Raw genomic sequence first — 26,374 nt, 5'->3', positions numbered from 1 at the left:
TTCTCCACCTACCCATCCTCCTCCTCGCACTCGTCCTCTCCTCTTTTCCTTTCCTCACCTGGTCCCCGTCAGATGTTCATCTTGGCAATCTTGTACAGTCGCAGATTCAATCCCTACATGCCCTCCTTGGAGGAGAAGCATACGAAAAGGTGAGAGAAGGAGAAAGGGAGGGAAAGAGTGAAGGAAAACGAGGTCGGAACCTCTTCGCAGCAGGCAGTGTAGGAGACACTGGGTTCGCTTGTTCACTTTGCTGCGCCAGGTGATGTCAGAAGTCGATCCCGATGTTGTCGCGCAGTTGTCAAAGTTTGCCAACCAGCAGTAGGAGATGACAATAAAGGAATCAACAACAAGACAAGAACGTCTCATCACAACTCAGGCATTTCGTGGTTTATGTAATATTGAAATCACTCGCTATCTTTCTTAAGACGATGACGATGAAGCTGCTTATAGCTCGGACTTCTTCTTGTCATCATCGTCCTCATCATCCTGCCAACAAATGTCAAGTCTTCGCCTCTTCTCCACCTCCTCCTCTGACATCATCATCGTCGTCATCGGCGGCTTCCTTGGCCTTGCGATCGTCGTCCTCCTTCTTGCGCTGCTCGGCCTCCTCGTCGTCTTTCTTCTGCTTCATCTCCTTCTCGGCCTTCTGGAGGGGAACGATGTTCTTCTCCGCCTGGGCCTTAGCCTGCCGCAACCGTCAGCACATGCTTCTCCTCCTTCCTTCATCCTCCTCTGATAACCCACCCCCCCTACTCGCCTCCCTCCCCCGCCCCCCCATTGCTCCTTCCCCTCGTCCTGCTCACATAGGCAGGGTCGTCGCAGACCAAGATGTTGTCGAAGATGCTGCCAGCCTTGACCTGCCCAGCAAGTCATCACCAGCCACCGACCGACCGGTCACATCGAGGGCCTCGGGCCCTCATACACAGCCAAGAGTGAAGTTTCAGCACAGACTTGCTCAGGGAATAAGCGAACATGTCAAATCATCGGGACAACCAGCTCAACAAGCATCCACGTCTCCTCCTCCTCCCACCTGCCACAACTCGAAGCCAACGAGGCCGTTGTCCTTGACAACGTTGTACAACCTGACGACCACAAGTCAGACGAGTCTTGAGGATGCTACACAGCCACTCACTCAGCATCGTCCACGAAGTCAGGGTTGTCGATCTCGGGGGCCTCCCACTTGCCCTTGTAGGCGGGGTTGGGGATCCTCTTGGGCTTCCACTCTCCCTGGTACTTGGGGTTGTCGATCATGGGGGCCTCCCACTCGCCGTCACTCTCATCGTCCCAGTCGTCAGGCTTCTTGGCGTCAGGATCGACGATCTGCATCCTCGTCAGCCTTTGACCTCAGCCTCTGCTCCCTTCCTCCTCACCTGCTTGGGGATGTCGTCCCAGCCGTCAGGCTTCTTGTCCTTGGGATCATCGATCTCCTCGTTCTCATCCCAGTCATCGGGCTTGAAGGACTGCCATGACAGCGTTCAACGACACGGTGAGAGCAGGAGAGCAGCAACAACACCTTGGGGTCCTTGATCTTCTTGGGGGGGGAGCATGTCCCAGTCCTCCAACAAAGAACCGCTCTCGACCTTGTTCAAGTCGATCTGGACCTCGTACGTGTTGTCCGGGTTGAGGATGAGGGTGTATATGTGAGTGAGCTCGTCGGTCTCAGGCTTGATCTCCTTCTTGATCAGGTGGTTCTTGCCCTTGTAGGTGAAGATGACGTGGACCTTCTTGGTCGAGTACCCGCAGATGTCAGGTCCGAACCTAGAACGGCATCAGCACGTCTCGTCCTCACTCCTTTGCTGTCCAGGCATTACATGATGGAGTACTCGGAGTCCCCTCCCCACTTGGACTGGTCGCTCATGGGGGCGAGCTTGATGTAGCCGCCACCGCAGTCGAGGTTCTGCTCGTGCTTGACAGTGTACCTGGGAGGATCTCAACCAACCGCACCAGAGGTAAACGCTGATAACTCACTGGAGTACGAGCTTCTTGCCCTTGTTGTTGAAGGAGGGGGTCTTGGCGGAGATGTCGTACCATCTGTAGTCGGTCATGGTCTTGATACCTGGGCACGAGCAATGTCAGTCAAGTCGTCTCTACCTCTCCCTGTCCTCACCCTTGTTGTTGGCATCGCCGTAGTTCTTTCCGGCCGAGAGCTCCCAAGGACCCTCATCGCTGGACTTGAACTTGCTCTTAACCCAGCGCGATTCCCACTTGCCATCTGGCAGAAGAATTTCAGTCAGAAGAAAAGACGACTCAAAGGGAGTGTAGGTCCAGTAGAGGGGCGGCAAAGGCACAACATAGCGTCGATCAAGACAACATGAGACTGCAGGGTGCGCACGAAACCTTGATCATACACATGGGCATCATTTGAGGAGGAACAAGGGGTGGATTTTCTCGCATGAGTATGAAGATGAGTGAACGCTCGAACAATCATTCTAAGAGTTCTGTACTTCCATTCACGCTCGAGTACAAGACACTTGAATGACTTTCGAAACGGAGGGAATGGATCACGAAAGAGGACAACACAGCGGGAATCTCGTGGATCAGAGAGGAGGAGGAAGCAAAGATCACCATCGAAGTCCTCCTGGAAGAAAACCTCAGCTCCTGCCGCTGCGAAGAGCGAGAGGAGGAGGAGCGTCTGCCCGAAGCGTGTGCTCATGGCGGCGTTGCCTCTGCTGGTGGAATTGTGGAAGGGGGTGGGGTACATAAAGCGGTCTGTGCTGGGGGTGGCAATGAATGAGCAGGGGTGGGGGTAGTTATCGTGGGGGTAGAGAAGAAAAGGTTTGTTAAACATGGCGGTTTTCAGCGTTTTCCAATTGATAATCTCACGCCAACGTTTTCTGGAATAGTTCAGCATAACCTCAGACGACAAGCACCTTTGCTGGGAATGAGGGTGGTGGTGGCTTCTACTCCAGGACAATAACCATAGGGGGTTCTGGAATAGTCTATGAAGTACCGGTGCCTCAATCTGCTACCCACCAAACTTCCACAAAGATGATTAGCCTGAAGGGGGTGGTAAGGAATAAATATTTCACGAACTGGGGTATGGTTAATGGACCAAGGATGGGTAGGTGAATGCAGAATGTGAATTTGAGGGGGTGGGTAGGATAACCCTGGGCATTCCGGAGGCGGGTGAGTGGGTAGGGTGGTGGAGCACCAAGCAGTGGATCCAAATAAGAGGGTACTTAAAAGGAATTTTCAGGGGGTAGGGGGTGGGGGGTCTGACGTCACCTTCTAATGTGTACCCCAGCTGATTCTTCACAGGGTATAGGTCAACCAGTACGGGTGGGGGTGGGTAATGGGCTGTTGGGTGGTATGAGATCATTGGAATACGGAAACCACCGGTGCCTGATTCAAGGATCAGGGGTCATGTAAATACTTTGTCGCCCTAAGGGGGTGGGGGTAAACAGATGGTGGTAGGGTGTATCATAAGGGACTATTTTTCCCTGTACAGGAATTGTTAAAGAGTAGGTAGGGGTGATATTTGATGAAAGGATGGAGGTGGGTAGTCATCAAGACAGGGGTGTGAAGATGTAGATCTGCAAAAGGGGGTAGTCTGAAATTGAACTAGTGGTGGTCAGGGTGACGTGGACCAAAGCACGTGGGTTGGTGAAGAAAAGAAGGGGGGTCGCTATCACCAATGGTGGGTACTTTGAATTTAGGGTAGTAGACAAGAGGCAGAAGTAGGGTACTAGATGGTACAGATTCCTCTAGAGGACACTGGTAGGTATAAATTGAAAGGGGTACGCTCGCTGAGGGGCGAATGCTTTCCCTGGTGGGGTGGAGTGACGTGGCAAGGAAATCAGAATGTTCTTTCGTACTGTGAGGCGGGCCTGGCCATCCACTTGTACGTATCTGCGGGCCCGGCCCGAGCCCCGGCCGAGCCAGTTGCGCCCGGCACTGGCCGAGTTTGATGAGAGTCGTACTCTTTACTCAAAGTGAAGTGAAAAATCAGTACGAGGACAATCAGGAGAGACGAGGAGGCTTGACCCTGCTCGGACACTGTCGCACAGGCCACTGAACGGCGAGAAGAGAAAAGACCGTACAGCGAGAACCCAACCCAATCCTGCCAACTGCTGTCCCCCAGTCGTACTAGTACTGATTGTCAACTTAACTTTGAGTGACAGATGAGGGTTGGCTCTCCTGCACGCAAGTTTCAAAGTACTCAAAGTTAAGTTCAATCAGTGCCAGAGGACAATCATGGCAGGAGAGTAGAGGAGGCTTGACTCTCCCTGACGCCGTCTGTCGCACAGGCCCGGCCGTAACTTTCCCTCTCCGTAACAGTTTTCTCGAGCCGCCCCGGGCCCGGCCGGCGGGCCCGGAGTCCGGACGCACTGCACTGCTCAGTGCCGGCGGCCCGGGGCAGGCCCGGGCAGTGTGACTCGGATCGCCGGCCCAGGCAGGACAGCCTAGAAGTTCAAATCGAATGCATGAGGGACGCATGGCATCAGCGGGCAAGTTGAAGAAGAGGCGAGTGACTGAACCATGCTCATGCTCATGCTGCTCCTGATCCTGATCCTGATCCTGCTCCTGCTCCTGCTCCTGCTCCTGCTCCTGCTGCTCCTGCTTGTCCTTCTCTTCCTCCTGCTCCTGCTCCTGCTCCTGCTCCTGCTCCTGCTCCTAAACCTGAACCTGAACCTGATAATTCTCATGATCATGCTCCTTCTCGTATCGTGCTCCTGCTCATGATCCTGTTGATGCCTTGCGCTCAGTCGTGTCTATCCCAATCGTCCATCCTCCATTCTCCATCCTCTCTTTCACCCCTGCCCAATTTCATAATTCCATGCTCTCCTTCTCCACATTCCTCCTTTTGTTGCCGGCTCATCATATATGGTGTAGTCTGCTTCCAGAAACTTGTTTCCTTGATCTGTACCTCGTACTCTTCTCATACTCGTCCCGCGTCTTCAGCTTGCGTCTCATTGCCACCATGATGTTTCTGATCGAGGAATCAGGTGGTAGTGCAGTGCAAGCATGAGCTGCAAGGTCACTGTGACAGCATGCCTGGTCATGCTCCTCTTTGCGAGCTCGGGTCTGGGAGAGGATGCGCAGGACTCGGCCCCCTCGCTGAAGCTGCCTGGCTCCCTGCGCTCCGTGCATGGGGGCTGCTTGCGCGAGGGAGTGCAGTCACCGGTAAGATCTATGAAAGCAGCAGCAGCAGCAGCAGCAGAAGCAGAAGCAGCAGCAGCAGCAGCAGCAGCAGCAACATTTCTAACTTTTTGTGCTAGGTCCCAACCAGAGTAGACAACAAGAAGTTCGAGCAAGCTGCAAGAGAAATCTTGTGAGGAAGCTGCTGAAATATGGCAGCTATGTGAACGAGACGCTGACCTGACGCTAAGGGATGGCGATGTGGCGGGACCTCTGCGAATGCCTGCAATCTCCATGCCGCCGCTCAAGGCCGCGCCGATTGCTGTGAACGTGAAGAACAGGTCGAGATGCCCGAAGATGCATGTTGTGAAGCTGGTTATGATCGGGACCTTTGATGATGGTCATAATCATGATGACGAGGATGCTGCGATGATGATGATGTGATGGTGATTGTGACGACGACGATGTTGGTGGTTGTGATGACGACGAGGATGTGATGATGGTGATGGTGATGGTGATGGTGATGGTGATGATCAAGGTAGTGCTGCTGCTGCTGCTTGTAAAGATGATGGGAATGCTGATGATGATGATGATGATGGTGATAATAGTAATTTTCTGCTCGACCTCGACCTGGCCTCTGCCTGTCAACTTTCTAGTAACTTGCGATTTAGAACGACGTATGAGGAAACGAAAGTCAAAGAGCTGCAAGCAAGTTTGGACTCCATCCCTTCCACTGATCGATTGAGTGGGAAGAGAGAGATGAAGACCATCCACGAAGCAGTTCCAGACCTTGTATGGCATTCGATCAATCCCTGTTTATTCTTTCCTCCTCCTGCTCCTCCTCCACTTTCTGCCCCTGCCCCTGCCCCTGCCCCACCTTCTTTGCCTCTTCCTCCTCCTTGGACTGCTCTTGATCCTGCTCCTGTTTTCTCCCCATTCCTGCCCTCCCCTTTCACTCTCCCCCTCCCTCCCTCCCTCGCCTCCCCCGTCATCTTCACCATCTGATGAAGGGTCAGGGCTTCCAACCGGACATGTCAAGGAGATCTCTGCGATCCTCGTCGCTTCCTCGCAGCCCTGACTCTCATTCCTCGCCCTCCATGCTGCCAATCAAGGGAGGATCCGCTGCTGGATACAGGCATCACCTCGCGCTCGTTGTAAGCCGTTGGTTGAGGCGACTGTCGAAGTTCTGACCTTGGTCCCGTCTCCTCTTCCTTCCCCTCCTTTCCCTTCTCTCTTGTCGTCTCCGCTCTTCTCCTCCCTTTTTCCCTCCCATCCTTTCCCTTCTTGTCTCACTGCTCTATTCCCTTCTCTCCTCCCCTCCTACTCATTCCTCCCTCTCTCCGCTCCCTCCTCACTCCCCTGTTCTCCCTCCTCCCGCACTCTGCCATCTCCTCCTCTCCTCTCCTATCCTATCCTCTCCTCTCCTCTCCTCTCCACTCCTCCCTTGCGATCTGCAGGATAGTGGACACCACTCTGTGGTGCGAGCGAGACGAGGGTTGTTCTCAGGCTTGACGTCAAGAATAGGCGAGCAGGTGTGAAGAGAAAAAGCTCTCGTGACATGTTGAATGTGAATGTTCTTTCACAACAATCCTGCTCCTCTCCACTCCTCTCTCTTCTCCTCTTCTCTCCTCCTTTCCTCTTCTTTCCTCCTTTCCTCCTCTCCTCTGATCTCCCCTCCCCTCCTCTCCTCCGATCTCCCCTCCCCTACTCTCCTCTGATCTCCCCTCCCCTCCTCTCCATCGTTTGCCTCGTCTGCCATTCTTCTTTCTGTATTTGATGTTCTCCCTCTCCGTCTTTCTCTATCTTCTTGCTCTCACTCCTTTGCCTTCAGGTCAATCGGCTGTTGAACTACCTGGACGTCGCGGCGTCAGGGCAGGTGAAAATTCCGTTGGGGCATGTCAAAACGCGTCGAGAGTGGCTGATGGCGAATGAGGAAGAGAAAAGGCGGAATGGAGCAGAGGCAGCAGGAGGAGTGGGCTGTGGAGAGAGGGAGGGAGCAAGAGGGAGGGAGGGAGGCGGGGGGAGGGGGGGAGATGAAACGACAGCAGGAGAGGGGCGAGGAGAGAAAGGGGACAAGAGAAAGGTGGAGGGAACAGCGAGGGGAGCGGGAAGGCAAAAGGGAGGGGAGGGGAGGGAGAGAGTAAGGGAGTGTACAGTGCGCAAGAGGGAGGAGAGGGTCACGTGGCCGTCGTCAAGGAGGGTCGAGATTCCGTCTGATCTGCTCGGCAGGTCTCATGGAGGCAGTTCGGAAGCGACTGCCGGCAAGTCGTCAACGAGTTCGTTGCCTTCTGCAGGGCCACCGGTGATATCTGAAGCTCCTCCTCCTCTCTCACGTCTACCCCCCTTCACCCCTCCCTACTCCTCCTCCCTCACCCCTCCCTCTTCCTCTCTCCCTAACTCCGTCTTCCTCCTCCCCCCCTTCCTCCACTCACGTCTTCTGGCAGTCAGGAACACCTTCACCAGCATAGTAGACGCGTGCCTTGACGGCGGGGTCTTTGCGCTCGGAAGGTTCCTGGCCGTCTTCCATAACCTCGCCTGCTACATCTTCGGGCCGAGGTCCCTGTCATTTTGCTCCTCTGCGACGTTCTCGCTGATGCGTTACCACGGCAGTTACTTCTCCAACATGGTGGTGGCGTATCGAAGATCCGGTAAGTCCCTCTTTAAACCCCGTGCTCCCTTCACTTCCCTCCCCTCCCCTCCCCTCCCTCTCCTCTCCACTCCACTCCCCTTTCCGTGTCTTTCAAATCCTCTTCCTCCCTCCTTTTGTCAGAATCTTCTGTTGTGTCCTCCTTCCCTTTCGTCCTCCGAGCATCTCTGTTCTCCCTCTCCTGTCCTCTCCCCTCCCTTCTCCTCTCCTTCTCTCCTTGATCTCTACATCTTTTCTTTACCTCGTTGCTGCTTATCTTCCCCATGCCGCGTCTTCACATCCCAACTCTCCTCGCATTTAGGTCCAATCTTTCGTTTCACACGTTTTGCTGTCGTCAGCCTCTCAAGGTGAGGGAAGAAATTTGCTCGCCATCACCTAGTCCTTCTCCTGCTCCCCCTCTCTCACACCTCCCCCTCCCCTCCTCCCTCCCCTCCTCCCTCCCCTCCTCCCACTTCCCTCCTACTTCTCTCTCCCGTATCTCTTCACTTCGTTCTACTCATCATCTTGCCTATCTGTGTTCGAATGTTTCCTCGGTTTGATTTTCCTGCTTTTGGTCCACCCCTGCTCTGAAAACTTCTTTCGCTTCCACTTCCCCCTCCTCCTCCTCTCCTGCTCCTCCTCTCTTCCACCACCACCATCTCCTCCTCCTCCTCCTCCTCCTCCTCCTCCTCCTCCTCCTCCTCCTTTTTCCCACTCCTCCAGATTGGTCGCCTCCTCCGCTCGCCGCACCATCCACTCGCTCTACGGGCATGTCTCCAGCATCTCTCGCGTGGAGGTCCGAGGAGCGTCTTAGGGCCTGGAAGCTGACGGCCCGGCAGTCTTTCACTCTTCCCAACGTCAAGAACGTCTACTCCGCCGCCTCCAACTTGATTCAGGTAGCTCGTTGGTTCCTTGTTGAGCGATGTGATGCGGGTGCATGATATGGAGATGAAGATGACGATGATAATGACGATGATAATGATGATGACGATGATAATGATGATGACGATGATAATGATGATGACGATGATAATGATGATGACGATGACGATGGAGATGATTACGATTTTCTTGATCATGACGGTGGTATTGGATGTGGCCCAGCAAATGTAACAACTTCATGTGACAGAGAACCATCTGGGGGGATCTTGCTCCTCATCTACAAGAGCTCGATGCTTGTCTTGCTCGCCAAGGGTGAGACCTCCTCCCTCCCTCCCTCCCTCCCTCCCTCCCTCCCTCCCTCCCTCCCTCCCTCCCTCCCTCCCTCCCTCCCTCACTCACTCACTCACTCACTCCAACGACTCTCAATTCTCAGCTCTCCCCCCTTCATGATATGCTTCTTCCTCCTCACAACCCCGCAGGCTACGGCAGGAGCTTGTAGACGGAGATGGCAACTGCTTTTTCCATGGTCCTACTCCTCCTTCCCTTCCACCTCTCCCCTCTTCGTCCTTCCCGGCTTCCTCCTCCTCCCCCCCCTCCTCCCCAACCTCTGCCATCTCCTCGTCCTCCACTCGTTTGGTTCGGCTGAACCATGAGTCTGCAGCGCTCCTCTTGCAGCTCAAGCATCACTCCGTCCCTGTCGATCCTTCTCAGAGCAGAGGGGAGCAGGAGAGACGAGACTCTCCCAGCGAGAGGTGAGGCGGCTGAACCTACCCCAACGTCCTCCTCTTCTCTCCATCTTCCTCCCCTCCCCTCCTCTCGCTCCCTCGTCCTTTATCTCCCCTCCTCCAGTGTCTCTTCCTCTTCCCCCCTCCCTTTCCCCTTCCTCCTCTTGCTCACTATCATCGCAGGCCCGTGTCCTTGCTGAGGAGACAGGTTGTGCAATACATGAGGTCAAATCCTCAGCTCTTTGAGAATTATCTTGAGACTGGCGAATCTTTTCAAACTTATCTGGTAACCCTCCCTGTCCCCTCTTCCCTCCCCTCCCCCTCCCCTCCGATCCTTACGCTGCACCTCTCTCTTCTCCTTCTCTCCTCTCTTCCTGCCAATCTTCTTCTCTCTGTGTTGAATCTCTTGGTCAGAACCGCATGTCGAACGATGGAGAATGGGCAGGTTGACTCTCTCGCCTCCTCCTCCTCCTCCTCCTCTTTCTACTCACTCCTCTCCTCCTCCTCTGACATGATGGGCAGGAGAGATGGAGATCGTCGCCAGCGCCTTCCTCTACGACGTCTGCATCGTCTGCTATGCTGTAACTTTGCTCGCCTATCCAGCACCCTCTCAACTTCCTGCCAGGTGACCGCTGGAGGGCTGGCAGAGTACAAGTACAACCCGAACAAGGACGAGGACGGGGACGGAGAGCCTCGTAGTCTTGCTTGCAGGAGACACGAAATCCCCTGACGGATCGGCAGGCAAACCGCGTCCTACCCTGAGGATCTGCCTCTGGAAGCAGCACTACTGGTCGACATGCGCTGCCGCCGATGAGCAGGACGAGGGGGAGGTGAGGCCGGCCCCGGGGGATCATGTGAGAGTATGCCGCTGAGTGCCTTCACCGTAGAGCTCCACGGCTGCTGCTGCTGAGCCCAGCGCTGGAGAAGCTGAGAATGCCGAGGAGGATGGGGATGTATGGGGATGAAGGAAGAAGGAGCGACGGGAGCGTCCTGCTCCGGATAAATATCAGTCAGGATCATGTCATGAATCGTTCACCTAGTTGAATTTTATTGCAATGATGGTCGGCCGGACATCATAGTACAACTTTGAAGTTACAGCGTGTGCCGGCCCATGACTCCGATCCTGAGTGGTGATCGGACCGTCAGGCTGCGTCCGGCCGTCCGATCGGACCGTACAGTTATAATGCTAATGGCAGCCGGCGGTCACAGTGATCGGATCGACCGTCGGGGAGCGGCGTCGCAACGGTTGAACGGCCGCCTACTAGCAGGTCGGCGTGGTGCCGGGGCGCCGCGCGGGGGTGCGGGGGCGAGCTGCCTCAGTGGACAAGGCAGCTGACGCCGGCCGCGGGCTTGCCATGGGCCACCGTGCGCGGGCGCTCCTTGCCCGTACCCGGTCCTGAGTCTGTCGCCCTGCCGGCGGCCCCCCAGGCGGGCGGCCCCCCGTGCCGCCCCCGGCGACGGCGACGGCCGGGCCCTGGCCCCGGCGGACCATCGGGCCGCGTAGGGCCTGCGCTGGCATGCCAAGTTGCAGTGTCACCCGGGAGCCTGGCCCCCGCGCAGTGAGCGGCCCCGGCGGACTCCGACTTCGGCCGGGCCGCGGCCCGCGGCGGCGGGTGCGGCTGCAGAGTCGCGGGCGGGAATAAACTTACTGTTATATAGGACAGTGTCAGGGTCAAGCCTCCTCGACTCTCCTGATTGTCCTCGTACTGCTTTTTAACTTAACTTTGAGTAAAGAAGTTATATCGGACGGTCAGAACTTCAACTCCGGTGGCTTAACTTTGAGTTAACAGGGCCCGGTGGCCAGTCAAACCGCCAGGCTGCGGCAACTTTTGCCATCATTTTCCGGCCCCCCTCGGCGTTCAAGTTCTGAGCAGCCCGGCCGCCGGGCGGTGCGGCGGGCCCGGCACTGACCGGGGCCGCTTAGTTCGCCGGGGGGCGCCGGGGGGTCGGGCGGCGCTTAGTGACCGGTCGTTCGGATTTGAAGTTTTTAAGACTTAAAACCATTAACTGTTAACAGTAAGATGAAAACCGTTGAAGTCGTTCAGTGTTTACTTTTGTGGGGGGCTTGCCTGAAAAAGTACCCATGGGGTAGTACCCACGCCGATGACAGTGTATCTGACTGAAAATGGGGGTAGGGGCCCTGATCGGACTCGTGGCACGGTACTACGGTACAGGCTACGACCTTTGAGTAAAATCGCAGGGTACCGTCACGGTAGAAGCCATTGAACCCGGCTACTCAGAGGGGCCGGGGGTCAGGCTAGTACCCTCTCAGTATCTGGGGCTGCGACCGGTGGGACGACGGTGACTACCTGGTACGGTAAAGGGGTGGTCACGTAAAGTGGGGTGCCGATACTCCGAGCCGAGGGAGGGTGCGAGCGGAGTTTAGGTCAAGTACCCTGCTGTTGTAGGCAGATCAATTATGAAATGGAGGGGTACTCTCGGGGGAGATGGGTAATACCCGGTTCCCCGCGGTTGTCCCCCGGCCGAGTCCGAGCCTTTGAGTATGACCCACCCTGGTCCTTTCCACTGTCATTGGGGGAATGAAGGGGGTGGAACAAGTCAGCCTGGCACACTCGAAATCCCGGAGTCCGGGGGAATGTGCAGTGGGTGGTGCTTTGAGTACCCTGGGGTGGTCAGTGACATTCGGAAGATCTTCCGAAGTTCGTATTCATGGGGTGGGGGTAGTGTGTTTATCCTTTAATCGACAAAAGGACTCCCGAAGGAGTCATGGACCAGCATGACAGGGGTCATTGATAGGTTTCAATCACCCATCCAATGGGGCTGTATGAGGGTCTTAAAAAAGAAAAAAAAAAAAACTTCCCGCCTCCGACGGAAAGTTTGTGGCTCTCGTTTCATCTTCCCGCCATTACAGAGTTTGCGGTCCGACAATACACTGAAACGATGGTAATGAAAAAAATGTAGCGACTACCTGCTATCTAACATGGTTTCGCCAGACTAACATACTATAACATGCCGAGGAAGAGAAAACGAATTACAGATGATTCAGACAACGGTCAAGAAATAAGTTATTCAAAACCATTCACGAGAGTCGTCAAATGTGGGTTATACTCGAGACTCAAGGTAGAGAACAGATCGATTTTAGACGTGATCGACAGATGGGTATTACATATCAGTCAGATCACATCAAGAGGCAGTATGATATTCAACTGTTTTCTGATATGGGGCAGGGATACAGGGAATTTACGATATGTAGTAGATGAAATCAAGAGAGCCAAATCGACCTTTTTCTGGAATGTTTTTACACTTGGAATGGAACAACATAGCCGTACAGATAACAAGTATCCAACTCTACAACGTTTCTGGTCAGAGAAAAGACATCTTTTCGTTGATTTATGTAGAATTCGAGGAGACTCGCAAGCTATTGTATTCGCTGCAAATCAATATGGAACGAATTTCTACCAAGACCTGAAAGCAAATTTTACAAACCGATTGGAAAAGTTCATTGCCGAATTCTGCAAAGGAGAGTTACATATTAACCATCAGCAAGAAATCGAAGACGTGAAGAATGTATTGTTTCAAAGGAAAGATTACGAGTTGAAGACAGAAGTGTTTAACAGGAATAATTCACAGCAGATAGGAACCTTCATCGACCATATGAAACAACTAATTGGATTATCGGGGGACGAAGATCTTTTTAGTTTCAAATATGACAAATTTGATCATAGGTTGCAGAAAAATCTGTTTGAGATAATCGAGACACACATGTTCATGTTGAAGTTCTTCGAAGATCGTGGTCTCTCGAAAAAAACATTCAAGGCAGCACCAATGTCGAAATTCGGCAGAAAACATCTAACAATCGATAATGATGTGATGTATTACATTTTGAAAGAAGCGAACAGTTTGAAACCGGGAGAAGATAAAAAATCGTTCATGAGAATAGATCAAACTTTGGAGAACTCTAAGAATTTCAGAAGGATTTTCGACTGTTCGAATCTGTTCAGAGATCAGAGAGAGGAGATTACAAGTATCACGACAGACGGTGTATCGGTTTGTTTTCGATTCACGTTAATTGTCAAAACAATCGATGGACTCGAACAGGAACCTTCATTGCGCACTACCAAATGGCTTGCCGATAGAAAAAGGGCTGAACGGAAATCGGCGAAGAAGATATCAATATCATACAAAGTATTACATGAAAATTCAGAATACCAAAGAGAGATCGAAGAATGTAAAAATTGCCCAAGGGTAATTGCGATCGACCCTGGGAGGAGCGTCATTATATCGGCCGTCGAACAATTCAGAGATGATCAACAAATAATCAGAAAAAGATTTCAGTTTTCGAGAAAACAATATTATCACGAGTCACATCTGAATCGCAATAAAAAGAAAAGAAAGACGTGGGATCAAGATATTCAATCGACATTGCAATATCTCAAGGGGTTCTCGAGTAAGTCTGGCGGCAGTCTATCAAGATTCGAAGACTATCTTCTTGCAGTTACAAGTCATTGGGAGGAGTTAACTTCGCATTATTCAAAGCGAAAATACGCCAGGATGAAATTCGACATCTACATTTCGAAACGAAAGTCAGTCGACAGGTTTATCCGTACAATGAAAGGAAAGGGAGAAATAGAACCTGTTATCGCATATGGAAATGCAAGGTTCCCGTCTACAGGACGTCGAGGAGAAAGGCCTGTACCGGTCAGGTGGATAAGAAGAAGATTCGAGAATCACTACAGAGTCGTAGATGTTGACGAATACCGTACTACCAAGTGCTGTAACGATTGTGGTTCTGAGCTCGATGTGCTTCGACGGATTGAAAATACAGGGAAAGAACCAGACGAGACCTGTAGGTTGAAAACAAGGAAAAGTGAAGTACGAGGATTGAAATTTTGCAGATCATCGAGGTAATGTCAAGTTTTGTATACTCCTGTAATTCACCTTTTCATCTAACTGTTATCGTGACAGCTGTAAAGGAAAGCCGATCAAATCCAGGGACTTGAATGCTGCACTGAATATACTCACTTGTTTCAATGTGTTTCCTGAAAGACCGAATCACCTACGTCGCCCCTGAGGTGAATTCAATGATTGTTGTCGCCCCCTCCCTACCCAGACTGCGTCCCTCGGGACTCGATGCCTAATTCCCTGCCTGCCTGCCTGCCCGGTGCCTGCCTCCATTATGATCCGATGTTTACGACATGTGATCATTGAAGTGACTGACTGGCATCATTTGGTAGGATTCATGTAAGGCTCCAACAACATCCGAAGACAATTTGGCAAAAAAAAACAACTGCCGTTGTATGACGGAGAGTCGCGGCTCTCAATCATACGACGGCAGTTCTGTGCGAAAACTTAGTTCGTCGTTCAGAAGGGTATTCACATATTCCGTCACATCATGAGGGAGAGTACCCGTGGTAGATAGATTCGTGGCGTTTATCTATTATCAAGTCTCTCATTAGCAGCCGCCGTATCACCTGAGGGGTAGGGTGGCAGTAGGTCCTTGTATCACCGGTGCTTTTCCCTGCCTGTTCTATTCGTACCTCCACCGGTAGTAACAGTTCATCGGCGCAATGGGTTTGTGCCGGGGGTTACCTTAGGGGGTTCCTGAGGGAATGAGGGGTGGTTGGGCGTAGTAGAAGGGGTGATGAAAAGGCTCAACAAGTCGAGGGGTGCGGAAAATGTTAAGGATACACATAGGGTGGGGTAGGGACGGCCGGGGTTTCCGACGCACTCTATGAGTAATGAAACAGGGGGTAGGGTAATGATCTTCATCGCAGTCACGGTAGGGTGGGGGTAGGTCAACTAGGCTCGGGTCCGAATTGTAGGTCTTTGGTTATCGGAAGTTGGGCATGATAGGAAGGCGAGGAGGAGGAGAAGCAGCAGAAACATGAGGAGAAGGAGAAACAGGAGGAGGAGGAGGAGCAGTAAGAGCAGGAGGACTGTCAGAAGGAGCTGGAATGGTAGAAGAGGACCGGGAGGGGCGCAAGTAGCCTCGGAGGGCCAAGAGCCCTCCGAAATTGCTGTAAGGAAGAACTGTTTACGATAAAAACTGTTGAGGAAACGACGTAGTTGATGAGATGATGGAGTAGGGCACAAGATGATTCGAGAATGTTGATGAAGGATCTATTGGGTGTGCAGATCAGGCTTGAATAGATCAGACTTCGTGCTGATGTGAAACAATTCAACATTTCTACTCCTTCCCTTCTGCTTGAAAGTTGGGAATGATGATACCCAGAAAAGAATGTTTAAGTTCTTTCTTCTTCTAACGAGAAATTAAGATTTGTTGTTAGTTGAGACAGTCACTAACACAAAGAGGTTCAATCGTGCTTGTAGCTCTGTCAAGGCTCCGTTGATGTGCATCTAACAGGACGAGGCGTCGCCTGTTGATGCTGGTCTTGCCAACAATCAGCTGAAGTCGTGAACATTTTTTTTGCATCCATTGGAGTTTTGTTGGGATATTTGTAATCGACATCTGCTTTCCTGCTCCATCCACACGACACACTTGATTGAGATACCATCTCTTCTGCCATCGATTCTTGGACACTGATTGAGGTCAGTGCAGGATGTTGGACGCTTGCTTTATGACGATCTTGCAACCAGGGTACTGGAGGGCTGCACTGAGTCTATGACGGTGGAGTTCTCAGACCAAGGGATCTACCCGAGGAGAGGAGGGAAAGTAGAAGTTGTTGTCCAAAAGATGGTCTGCAGCTCGCGTGCACGTGGCACGTCCTCGTCCTCGTCAGTGTTCTCAACGTGAGTGTAGCCGGAGGTCTCGGCGGGCCCGGCCTCATGGTTCACTCCAGGGGATCCGTGACGAAGCATCCTGCCAGCAAAGCGAAGGCCGCGGTCTACTCCGGTGACCAGTGAAGTGCGAGCTAGAGGAGCGGGAGCTGACCGTTGGAATGATGCGCAGAGGAAGACGTGGACACCCTGCCTCTTGGAATCATCTTCTCGCACGCGTACTCTCGTTGCTGCTCCCGCTCCCTCACCTGTGACTCTGAACCTCCGCAGCATCACTCGAAGTGGCAAGTCACACGTTTACTCGCACAAGATCGTCCAAGTCTTGAAGCAGTCAGCGGCTGAGCGATGTGGGCTGAAGGCGAACGACGTTCTTGTCAGTGTGGACGATGAAACTGCAAGCTTCCTCAACCAGGTGATCGGTTCATTCTCGGATGTCGAACTCTGACTCTGCAATCGGAAGAGCGAATTGAGATCCAGGTTTGAAGGGATGAAGCGGGGGGCGATCAAACTTGAGGTTTCTCGGCAACTCCCGACTGAGGACGGGCCCAAGTATGCACATTGTTGCGTGTCTGCAATCTATTCCATGACAGTGACAGTATGCGCTGAGCAGGTCTTGCAATACGATCATCACCCTGTCTCGGTCTGTAGACATGCACTTGTCATGCTGGGACAGGAAGAGCGATGAAGAAAGCTCCGTCAGCGCGCTGTCTCCGACACATGCAAGAGCGGAGCAACAGGTCTCATCTCTTGCTTGTGGGAATGGAAGGTTCATGATCTTGTTCCAGATGACAAATGAGCTGGGCAAGGACAGCACGGGTCCTGAGCTTGTTCTGATCGGGTGATGCACATATGCAAGCTATCCTCTGCATGATTAATGTCTTGACCATGTTTGTCCTCCAGGCATCACACCAGCTTCAATGAATCACCAGCAACCAGTCACCTCACGATCGATCAGCATGCATTTGCAACGGCGGACCACAACAAGAGTTGGTTGCGCACGGCCAGCGCACAGGACGAGAGCGACGAGACGGGAGAGCTTCACGTCAGTTTTCTTTGCGCTTCCTCGGCCTGCTGGACCTGATGCTGAAACAGGAGGTCCTGGGCGTCCACCATCGTCCACCACCAGATGTTTCTTTCCCCTTGTGCTCTCCTATCATGACGGGAGGGCTGATTCCAAAGTTGGACCTCAAGTCAGCCAGACCGCAGGTGAGCCCTTGACCTCCTCCTCTCTGCCGTCCTACCTCCTCCCCGACCCCCCTGCCGTCTTGCCCCTCCCCAAGCTTCTGCGGATCCCTTACACGAGCGCTTTTTTGTGCAGAAGGAGGAAGAAGGAAGGAGCTATTCCAACTCATCGTATCAAGTGACCAAGACCGTGATCTCTCAGGCAAATGCCGATGATGGAGTTCGTATGAAGATGACTCGTGTCTCCGCAGCAAACCTCAACCCTCACCTTCGGATCCCCTCGCAACGGCAAGAGCCAACGAGCTACTAGTGTGAGGAACATCAGGGTACGTTCTTCCACTCTTCTGCCTCTCATCTTTGCTCCTCTTATCCCTACCTCCTGTCCTTCCATGATCCTTGACCATCATCTGCAGCATCCGGCAGCTCAATTCCAGACGATCTACGAGCTGGCGTTGTGAACTCACCGCTCATGGAGAAAGCGGAACACAGTTGTTCGAGTCGAATTGAAAGTCTGCGGGAAAACTTCAAGACAAGAAGTGTTCCTGACTAACACTTACATGCAAAACCAGTTCCACAATGTTGTACTCTATTGTGAATATTCAAGATAGCCATAGGAGCAGGATGACTTTGCCGTACCTGTTCGCATGTTGGCGGGATCTATCATCACCAGCCCGTTGCATCCCTAACGTCTGGTTAGGAGGAGGTGCGTGACGAAATAAATCAGATGCGAGAAGCTCTTTTCACCTCCATGTGCCGAAGGAAGATGTCGTTAACGAGGACGGTGACCTGACATGAAGTGCCTGCTGTTGGCAACTCGTCACGTCACCCCCTCACATCTCCTCAGCCGCACCGAGCCTGAGGATGGAAGAGCCCTTGACGGCGAAGTCCAGCTCGAGGGCTCCGCGGACCGGGGAGGAGGAGTCGTTGGCTGGGCTGACGACGGACACACGGGGAAGATCCATCGACATCCTCCTCCCCTTGGACCGCCATAGCTGATGCATCGGGCTCATTCCCGTGTATGCCCTGGTGGCCAGCAGGAAGTTCCGCCGGACGGAAGGATACAGCTCGGCGTACAGCTCAGGGCTCAGGTTGTCCAGCAGCTGGGCGAGCTCCTCCACCGTCTGGAAGGAGAGCAGACCCGACTCGTCGAAGACGTCCCCGATCCTCTCGCACCCCCAGTAGAGCGGGACGGTCCCGAGGACGAGGCAGTCGAGAAGCTTCTCAGTGAAGTAGCACTCCCTCCTGTTGTTCTCGATCACCAAGTGGAACAGGTAGGGACCAATCGCAGAGTGCTTCTCCGGGAGGGGCCTGTGCCCGGCGCCGTAGATATCACCTAGCTTCCCTCCTAGCGACGCCAGGACGTCGTGTCGGAGTCGCTGTCCTGTCGTAGACCTCTTGGAGCTGACGATGGCTGAAACCAGCCTGCTCTTCGTCCCCATCAACTCAGACGCGTCCGAGGGGTCTCGGAAGAAACTGTCGGGGAGGAACAGCGATGGGTCGATGGAGGGCACGGCCGCGTTCACAAACATCCCCTTCTCTCCTGATTGCACGACAAAATCGTCCTCGTGACTTAAGATCAGGTCGAACTTGTGCCGGTTGTTCTTGACATACTCGTAGCAAGACGGACACACGACCCTTGGCTCCACTAGCCATGCTGCGAGCAGGTCAGCATGGCGCCACGAGTCTACTGTGCCGAGCTCGTAGTCGACCAGGACGATCAATCTCATGGAGTCCTCCGGCGGTTCAAACTGATCGCTCCCTCTGCACGACAGCCTCGAGACGGAGAATTCCTCGTGCCTTCCGACTTTGAAGCGCTGCGTGTCGTTGATCCATGCCTGCTGCCGGCATGACGAGAAGGAGCTCTCAACCAGTGTTAGATCCCACCACACGTCCTTCATCATATTCTGATCGTCGTCATGCTGCTCCTCTGCCCCGGCCTCGCTCTCCTCACACTGTCCATCAGCCGCCGCCCACAGCAGAGCGCTGTCCTGGAACATCCGACGAGAGGTCAGGAAGGTGCTTAAGGAAGCGATGGTGGAGGAAGGAGGTGAGGTATGGGTGGAGTCTGAGAGCTGATCCTCACTCCTCTTCTCATCTGCCCTCATCTCCTTCATGCACAGCATGACGGCCATGGCCGCCAATAGCCGCATCGCCATCGCCATCGGCAAGCAGGACAAAGTTCTCTCAGTAAAATTCGGCCCAGGTGTATCCGGCAAGCCGGGCCCGGCCCGGCTGTTGCAGTTACAAAGCGTTACATCTCAAGACCTCGCAAGAGGACATGCCGGAAGGAGTTTTACGTTACGACCGTTACAGTAAACCCACACCGGTCGTACAACGGGGATCAACGGGGTCAGTCACGAGGAGCTAAAAGCAATGCAGTTATTGAGTTTTAAATACAAAAGTATTTATAAACACCCATCGACCTCGTGACTGTGATAAACCATCCGGTGGGGGAAGGTGAGGAAGAGGGGGTGGGGGTGGTTTCGGATGGGAGTCGCAGTCAAGGTTGACGTGCCGACGAAGGGTTCAAAAGAAAAACAAATCGAAAAGAGCTAGTTTCGATATCCACGGTCAAGAATGGAAAGGGACAGCAAAAGTAGAAATACACAGTTCGGGCTTAATTCTTTCTGCCCTTATCAGTCTTTACCACCCTACCCCAGTCTCTATAATTTACCCACCATGTTACTAAGTACGTATAACACACCAAACCTGTCGTCAGAGCATGACGGGGTTGGGGTCCTTGAAGTTATACCTCTGATCCCTTGGGAAATGGGGTGGGTAGTGGTTGTTTAATACAAAGGGTCGGGGTCGGTAGTACCACCGGCCCCGGGTTCCATCTCCCCGGCACAGTACCCCCCCGGCACAGCGAGACACGTTAATACCATTTTCAGACTCCCATTTATCTTGCTCTATAGTGGAGCATTTCTCGATAAAGTTTATATTAAAATTGAGACATCCTTCCATGCTCCAGTCTTTTTCTCTCTCAGGATCGCCAGTTTTCACCCACTACCGGTACTCTTTCCTTCAATCCATCCGATTTGAAACTATCTGTCATTACTACCCCTCCTGTCCCCGTGACCTTCCCCTTCAACCTTGAGATTTGCGGAAAGAAATTAGGACTACCGGTTGAACACTACCCCCACCTCCCATGTACCCCCCAGTTGTCTTGGGGACCCCTTTTCCCCAACGACCCCCACCCCCAAATGGCATTCACCGCCTTCTTGCTTCTGAAACATTGTTGTTTTGTTATACCCCTCTTCTTGACCACCCCACCCTTCCAGCCCTGCAGCCTCACAATGCCTCACTTGAAATACCCACCCCTACCCCTCTTTCTCGAGCACCTTCAGCAACAATACCTGTACCACCCATGCAGTGAAAGGAAAAGTGCCGTCACTACCCACCCTTTATAGCATTTTGACCTCAGCGTAGACCACCCCACCCACCAAACCTCGACGTAACTCAAACAACCCCCAAATTCTCTATAATACAATGTACCCCTACCCCCTTTTTCATAGACAGACTACCCCTCATGTTTCCTCAGACGATCGTCCTCTCCCTGCCGCATGTCGGGCGCTGTTGCAAGGCACTACCATGCCGTGAGGGCCTCGTCGTCCTCTCGCCTCCTCCTATCCTCCACTATAACACAGCATGCCTTCCCCGCTATTCTGTGCTTGCTTCCTCCAAAACTGCGTCTGTTTACAACTCATGAACCGCATGCTTTCCCCAGTCAAATGTAGGCATTCGCACTGGCTGGGCGTTTGAACAACTTCCCACGCTTCTGCTGGTTCCACCAGCTATCTGTTATGCTGTTAACTCGGCCTAAAACCTCTTAGCGCAGCCGAATGTTACAGGGACTTTTGGGAAGGATGACAGGCAGGAGCAGGACTACTCGCTAGGTGTAGCAACACCAGGGGTCATTGTGTGCATGAGCGATGATATAGATATTTCATGCATTTTGGTTGCAGTCCAGGAGGAAACTGATCGAAAAGGATGATCGTTGTAGACCAATTAACTAGCTTCAGAAAGCTACTTCTTCATACGTTCTTTGCAAACTTGTTTTGTACCACATGGCAGTTTTATTGTGCACGCTATACTCAAACTATCTCCTTCTGCATGTGATAAGTTACTCTTGACGCTTCACCAGTCGAATTTATATATACTTATTCAGTTAAACACAGTGTTTATGTCAGATAGTTGTTCATACAAGTTGTATTTGGTTTTCTTGCATTTGAATGCTAACACCATGGTTTCGTCAGGGTACCGATATGTCCTGCTGATAGTCATAGAAGCTTTGACCACCATCACGAATACCCCGATTCCACAGTCGTGAAATATTTTGTCAGTTTGGTCAAGCTGCACTTCGAGTCTGGGGACTCGGGGAGACACCCTCGCCTGAAATTCGTGTCAAGCAACGCAGCAACTTCATTGATACAATCCAGGGCTCAGGCCCGCATGTTTCAGTATCAAGCCTGCAACGAATGTTTGTGAACTTCTATCTTTGCAGATGAAACAAGAATGCTGTAAACCTTGACTTTGCTGTGGTCACATCAATGCATGTGTCCAGAGAATCTCCGTCTCCCATACATTCGAGTGGGAGCTCAGGAAATCTCCGAGAACTGGGGAGCTGGGACAGTCTGGATGACAACTACTTCACCGATGAAGAGAGGAGGGAGTTGACACCTGTTGTCCTCGCAGAGCAAAAACAGATTGAGAGGACAGCCTTTGAGAACAGGAATGAAAGCTTCACCAGCTGGCATCGAGGCAACAAAACTCTGAAATACGGGGGTAGCGGAGTTGTCTATGTTGCTATCGATGATGTTACTGGCCAACTCATGGCCTGCAGACAAGAAGCCGCATCGGCAAATTCCAAGGCTACTGACCGCTTCATGCGAGAGATGAATACCCTAAGGCTGCTACGACATAACCACATCGTTCAGTACAAGGGATCGTGTGTCCGAGACGGTAAACTATGTGTGTTGATGGAATTCTGCGATGGAGGAAGTATTGCATGCATTCTCTCACGGTTTGGGGCTCTCAGCGACCGTCTAACAGCCAGATACACACGGCACATCCTATCTGGTCTGGACTACCTGCACAGGCACTGTATCGTGCACAGAAACATCACTTGCAGTACCTGCTTGGTCACGACTTTGGGTGTGGTGAAGCTATCTGACTTCGGTCAAGTGCGAGTGTATGCTCCCCATCAATCGCAATCGTTTGAGGGGACGTTGGGATACTCTGCTCCAGAGGTTTTTATCAAGGGAGTGTTTGCGCGACAGTCGGACATTTGGAGTTTGGGATGCTGTGTTTTGGAGATGTTGACAGGTGCTCTGACCATGGAAGATGTTCCTCCGGAAGAAGCTCCCGACCTGGGATCGGGAGCGAAACGATTGTTTGCAAGGCCAGCGATCCCCAAGGATCTGAACGAGGACGCGCAACGCTTCCTGGACGAATGCTTGCAACCCACCTATACTAAAAGGCCGTCAGCTCGAAAACTTTGTACATATGCATTCGTGCAAGAGGGTCTGTTGTCGACAGGGAGCGACAGTCATCCGGTTCTGCCAGGAGATCCGGCTGAGATGTCGGAGAACATCGCGTCTCCAGACGCGCTCCTGGAGATGCAAGCTCCTTACTCCCCTCTAGGATGGTTGTACCAGAACAAGAGTCACCGCAACACGGCGCTTTGGTTCTGCGAGCAGGAGGTAAGCAAATTTTGGTAGTGTTGGAGGAGGGGAACGCGATCGGGGGAAGGCTACAAAGTTGTTTATTTTGTGTGGGAACTAACTCGATACGGTTCAGGTGAAGATAGAGCATTTCTTTGGGCGATACGAGGACCTTGAGCTCGAGAAGGCATATCAGAAAGAGTTCTACTCGACCATCTGTGAGAGCTTGCCTTCCTCTCACTCCCCTTGACACGAGTCATGCAGGCATCCGACTGAGAAACTTCGCTCGTGTGCTGGTAGCACCAACGTTGGGTTTCCTCTTCGTGTACGGGTCCTGGTCGTACAGTCTGAAGAGATTGTTTGCGATGGGGTAAGACAGGGAGGATGCGGGAAAAGGGAAAGCAGGCAATACCGAAGGGGGGGGTGTTGGAGCTGAGAGCGGCGCAGCGCGAGGGTGGGGTAGTCGGGAAGAGTTGGAGGGAGGGAAGAGAGCATGGGGGCAGGGGAAGGGACAGAGGGAGGGGCAAAGAAATTCTCTGACATTGTCACGCAGCTTGCTCGTCTTGCTGGCACTGTGGAGTGTGGGGGTAGGATGGATGCCTCTGAATGGCAAGTGGAGCACAGACCTAACACAATCGACTAGAAATCTGTTCCGAATCTTCCAGGTGAGAAAGAGCTTGTTGCGGACAGCGGGCAAGGCTGATGCTTGCCGTACGTCAGGCGATTGTGATCGTGATCTCGTGGGAAGAGTCTGCTGTCGTCTGCTTCCTCATCTTCTGCGCCAACTCTTGGCTAGTGAGGCACATCTTCTTCCCCAGCGAGGTCACCCGCCCTTGTTTGCCTGCTGTCTCCTCCCCTGAGCGTCGGTGCAGGCGGTCCCATACTTTCTCCTCTACCTCCTGCTGAGATACCTCAACGTTGCCATCGACTTCTTCAAAGAAGGTGGACGGATGTGCTCGTGCGCGTGCAGGCTGTGCTGACTTGCGGGATGCAGCGAGTGTGAAGGAGGACATCGAGGGGGTTATGGAGGGAGCTATGACGTCGTTCATGTCTTACTCGTGCTTGGTATGTCTCTCAGTCTCTTGCTCCTCCTCCAGCGCTGCTGACAATGACGTCCAGGTCGCGCTCTGCCTATGGGGACTGAAGATGACATCACTGCAGAGTAGAGATCACTTCGCAAGTCACTATTTGTGATGGACCAGCGATATTGATCCACCTCGTTGATGTGTCGGGCTGGTTTCTGTTGTTGCTGCCCCGGCTGTTCCTCCAGGGAGCTGAGCAGTCGGGTGTGAGATGGCGGGACAGGACGTGCTCGAGGCCCCTCGGCGGGAGTTGGAAGTCAACTTGTACATTCATCATCTCTCATTTGTTCTTTTATTTCAACCCGTTGAAACTTGAAGCATGATAGATGTTCACCGGCAATGCTGGTCACGGAGCTCCTTCCCCTTCGCTCTCCCGCCACCTCTGCCTCCTCTTGCTCCTGGTCCCCCCCCCCCCTTCGCTTCCCTTTCCATCTCCCAGTCATCCTCCAGAATCATCGGATAGCCTGACCTCAACCAGATTTGGTATGGAGGAGGAACTCGAAATGTTAGAGAGAGAAGCGAGGGAGGAGGAGGAGCAGGGGGGCTAGAGAGTCAGTGAGGGAAGAATCGACAGCTCCTGGACGTAGGGGAGAAGACGGTTAAGAGAGAGGAAGTAGAGGAGTGGATAAGAGTGACGAGAGGCGGATGAGGACGAGAAGAGCGGCGATGGAAGGGTGGAAGAGAGGAGGAGGGAGGAGGGAGGATGGAAGGAGAACTTGTTCTAGTTGGTCATGTCAGGGGCGAGAGAGTTGATGCTCTCAGTGATGCGAGACATGAGCGAGCGAGAGTAGCTGCCAGAGAAGGTCAGAGAAGAAGTGCAGCGAGTGACGGTATTTCGGCAGACCAAGATGAGAAAGAGGAGAGGAGGGGGGAGATCATGTGAGATAAGGGGAAGGGGTGGAGGAGAGAAAGGAGAGGAGAGGAGAGGAGAGGAGAGGAGGGGAGAGGAGAGGAGAGGGAAAGCAGGACAGAGCGAGAGGGAGAGGAGGAGGAGAGAACAGTAGATGAGGGCAACAGCATGTGTCTACCTGATCGCCAGCTCACTCTTCCCCGGAGCTGGAGAGCTTCGTCCAACCTCGACTGTCGGGTCCCCTCTCTTCCCTCCTGCCCTCCCCGCCTCCTCTTTCTCCTTGCTCGTCAGCCTCCTACTCGCCTTCCTGTCCAAGATGGACTGAACGGACTTGCTGGAGGCAGGAGCGTGCGAGATTGAACGAGCTTCGATGGCACGCTGCACCATCCCTGGGAGGGTTTCCTCCTGCTTACCCCGCTGCTTCCCTCCTTTTCCCTTCCCCTTCCCGCTCTTGGACGGCAAGTCGTCATCCGAGCTGCTGTCCTCCCCGCTGCTGTCGAGGTCCTTGTCGTCTTCGGGGTAGAGGAGGAGGAGCTCCTTGTGGATAGCTTCTACCTGACGTCGAGGAAGGGGAACGATCAGAGTAGAGTAGAGTAGGAGGGATGCTGCGGAGAGGCAGAAAGGGGAGAGGAGGAACAGGGTGCAAGAGGGTGCTTCGACACAGCAGAGAGGAGGAAGAGGAGGAGGGAGGAGGGAGAAGGCAGGGGGAGGGGCAGGAGACAAGCAGATCACCGCAGACTGGTCAGGGTCCCAGAGGTCGAGGAGGGTCGAGCACAGAACAGCTCCCATCCTCTCAAGGTCCTCCACCTTCATATGCTGCCCCGCCTTGGCGCCGAAGTTCGTCCCGGCAAAGGAGCACTCGAGGGTGAAGGAGTTCAGGATGTCAAACTCCCTCCTGACAACCACCCGGCCCGTCGCCTCCTTGCAGCGCTGGACCTTGAAGGAGCAGTCGGTGAAGGAGAAGCACTCGGAGTTCTGCCAGAGCAGCCGCGGGAAGATGCGCTCGCGGAGCCGCAGGTGCTGCGAGCCCCGAGCCTTGTTGTCGCAGCCGTAGATGAAGACGTTCTTCTTCCTCGAGTGGCCGTGCAAGTCGCAGTACATGGCGACCTCGCGCTCCTGGGTCAGGCGCTTGAGGAGCATCTTGGTGAAGAAGATGGTGGGATGGAGCGAGCGGGAGGGGCTCAGCCACTGCCTGTTGAGGTCTTGGCCCGAGAGGGAGCAGCGGTAATTGCCGTTGATGACGCCGTCGGGGTTGAGCATGGGGATGACCTTGAAGACGAAGTTGTCGCGGAGGATCTTAGCGTCGAGGGATGGGCCTGGAGTAGGATGAGATGAAAGAAGAGGGCGAGGAAGAGGAGGAAGGGAGGAGGAGGAGAGGAAGAGGAAGAAAAGAGGAAGAAAGGGAAGAAAGAGGAAAGGAAGAGGAACAGGAAGAGGAAGAAAAGAGGAAGAGAAGGAACAGGAAGAGGAACAGGAAGTGGTGGTGGTGGTGGAGGAGGAGGTACAGTGGATGAGGAGGAGGAGGAGGAGGAGGAGGAGGAGGAGGGAGGAGGAGGAGGAGGAGGAGGAGGAGAAGGAGGAGGAGG

The 26,374-nt window shown here is 53.3% G+C and overlaps 6 protein-coding genes across 6 annotated transcripts; 3 read left to right on the top strand and 3 right to left on the bottom strand.

The window, feature by feature from the left end:
- Nucleotides 1-373: 373 nt before the first annotated feature.
- On the bottom strand, nucleotides 374-2,659 carry GUITHDRAFT_155253 (hypothetical protein). The gene is made up of 11 exons (XM_005823260.1): nucleotides 2,566-2,659; nucleotides 2,108-2,212; nucleotides 1,969-2,056; nucleotides 1,812-1,919; nucleotides 1,512-1,758; nucleotides 1,371-1,460; nucleotides 1,133-1,320; nucleotides 1,031-1,082; nucleotides 804-857; nucleotides 536-685; nucleotides 374-486 (listed from the first exon to the last, which is right to left on the bottom strand). Exons 1-11 carry the CDS (start codon nucleotides 2,651-2,653, stop codon nucleotides 445-447), a joined length of 1,212 nt encoding a protein of 403 aa, XP_005823317.1. The 5' UTR covers nucleotides 2,654-2,659; the 3' UTR covers nucleotides 374-444.
- Nucleotides 2,660-4,965: 2,306 nt separating this feature from the next.
- GUITHDRAFT_117446 (hypothetical protein) lies at nucleotides 4,966-10,277 on the top strand (the record flags this gene model as incomplete). Its single annotated transcript, XM_005823259.1, has 21 exons — nucleotides 4,966-5,124; nucleotides 5,220-5,272; nucleotides 5,331-5,519; nucleotides 5,751-5,871; nucleotides 6,096-6,233; nucleotides 6,911-6,955; nucleotides 7,309-7,381; nucleotides 7,524-7,635; nucleotides 7,690-7,727; nucleotides 8,028-8,073; nucleotides 8,429-8,501; nucleotides 8,545-8,601; nucleotides 8,835-8,899; nucleotides 9,067-9,113; nucleotides 9,249-9,339; nucleotides 9,496-9,598; nucleotides 9,727-9,757; nucleotides 9,835-9,893; nucleotides 9,938-10,007; nucleotides 10,054-10,142; nucleotides 10,200-10,277. 21 exons carry the CDS (start codon nucleotides 4,966-4,968, stop codon nucleotides 10,275-10,277), a joined length of 1,737 nt encoding a protein of 578 aa, XP_005823316.1.
- A 6,528-nt stretch (nucleotides 10,278-16,805) lies between these two features.
- Nucleotides 16,806-17,927, top strand: GUITHDRAFT_155252 (hypothetical protein). The gene is made up of 5 exons (XM_005823258.1): nucleotides 16,806-17,053; nucleotides 17,104-17,217; nucleotides 17,330-17,395; nucleotides 17,445-17,519; nucleotides 17,607-17,927. Exons 2-5 carry the CDS (start codon nucleotides 17,167-17,169, stop codon nucleotides 17,649-17,651), a joined length of 237 nt encoding a protein of 78 aa, XP_005823315.1. The 5' UTR covers nucleotides 16,806-17,053; nucleotides 17,104-17,166; the 3' UTR covers nucleotides 17,652-17,927.
- A 96-nt stretch (nucleotides 17,928-18,023) lies between these two features.
- Nucleotides 18,024-19,355, bottom strand: GUITHDRAFT_145803 (hypothetical protein; the record flags this gene model as incomplete). The annotated part of the gene is made up of 1 exon (XM_005823257.1): nucleotides 18,024-19,355. The coding sequence occupies one exon, from the start codon at nucleotides 19,353-19,355 to the stop codon at nucleotides 18,024-18,026; it is 1,332 nt and encodes a 443-aa protein (XP_005823314.1).
- A 2,388-nt stretch (nucleotides 19,356-21,743) lies between these two features.
- GUITHDRAFT_117443 (hypothetical protein) lies at nucleotides 21,744-24,050 on the top strand (the record flags this gene model as incomplete). The annotated part of the gene is made up of 8 exons (XM_005823256.1): nucleotides 21,744-22,895; nucleotides 22,993-23,074; nucleotides 23,121-23,226; nucleotides 23,410-23,521; nucleotides 23,577-23,678; nucleotides 23,729-23,798; nucleotides 23,851-23,921; nucleotides 23,976-24,050. 8 exons carry the CDS (start codon nucleotides 21,744-21,746, stop codon nucleotides 24,048-24,050), a joined length of 1,770 nt encoding a protein of 589 aa, XP_005823313.1.
- Nucleotides 24,051-24,659: 609 nt separating this feature from the next.
- Nucleotides 24,660-26,104, bottom strand: GUITHDRAFT_145801 (hypothetical protein; the record flags this gene model as incomplete). The annotated part of the gene is made up of 2 exons (XM_005823255.1): nucleotides 24,660-24,729; nucleotides 24,967-26,104. Coding segments are annotated over 2 exons (1,208 nt in total), but the record flags the coding sequence as incomplete, so codon positions are not given.
- Between the last annotated feature and the right edge of the window lie 270 nt (nucleotides 26,105-26,374).

This window comes from Guillardia theta (genome assembly GCF_000315625.1).
Source record: "Guillardia theta CCMP2712 unplaced genomic scaffold GUITHscaffold_111, whole genome shotgun sequence".
NCBI lineage: Eukaryota > Cryptophyceae > Pyrenomonadales > Geminigeraceae > Guillardia > Guillardia theta.
This window is presented reverse-complemented; position numbering and strand designations above follow the sequence as displayed.

Bases quoted from the DNA above. Each gene is read 5' to 3' on its own strand.
- GUITHDRAFT_155253 (XM_005823260.1), bottom strand. From the start codon at position 2,653: ATGAGCACACGCTTCGGGCAGACGCTCCTCCTCCTCTCGCTCTTCGCA. The intron at 2,057-2,107 runs GTGAGGACAGGG...GCTCGTGCCCAG, and splicing joins CGGCGATGCCAACAACAAGG to GTATCAAGACCATGACCGAC. The intron at 1,321-1,370 runs GTGAGGAGGAAG...ACGAGGATGCAG, and splicing joins GGGACGACATCCCCAAGCAG to ATCGTCGATCCTGACGCCAA.
- GUITHDRAFT_155252 (XM_005823258.1), top strand. From the start codon at position 17,167: ATGACGGGAGGGCTGATTCCAAAGTTGGACCTCAAGTCAGCCAGACCG. The intron at 17,218-17,329 runs GTGAGCCCTTGA...TTTTTTGTGCAG, and splicing joins TCAAGTCAGCCAGACCGCAG to AAGGAGGAAGAAGGAAGGAG. The intron at 17,396-17,444 runs GCAAATGCCGAT...GTGTCTCCGCAG, and splicing joins CCAAGACCGTGATCTCTCAG to CAAACCTCAACCCTCACCTT.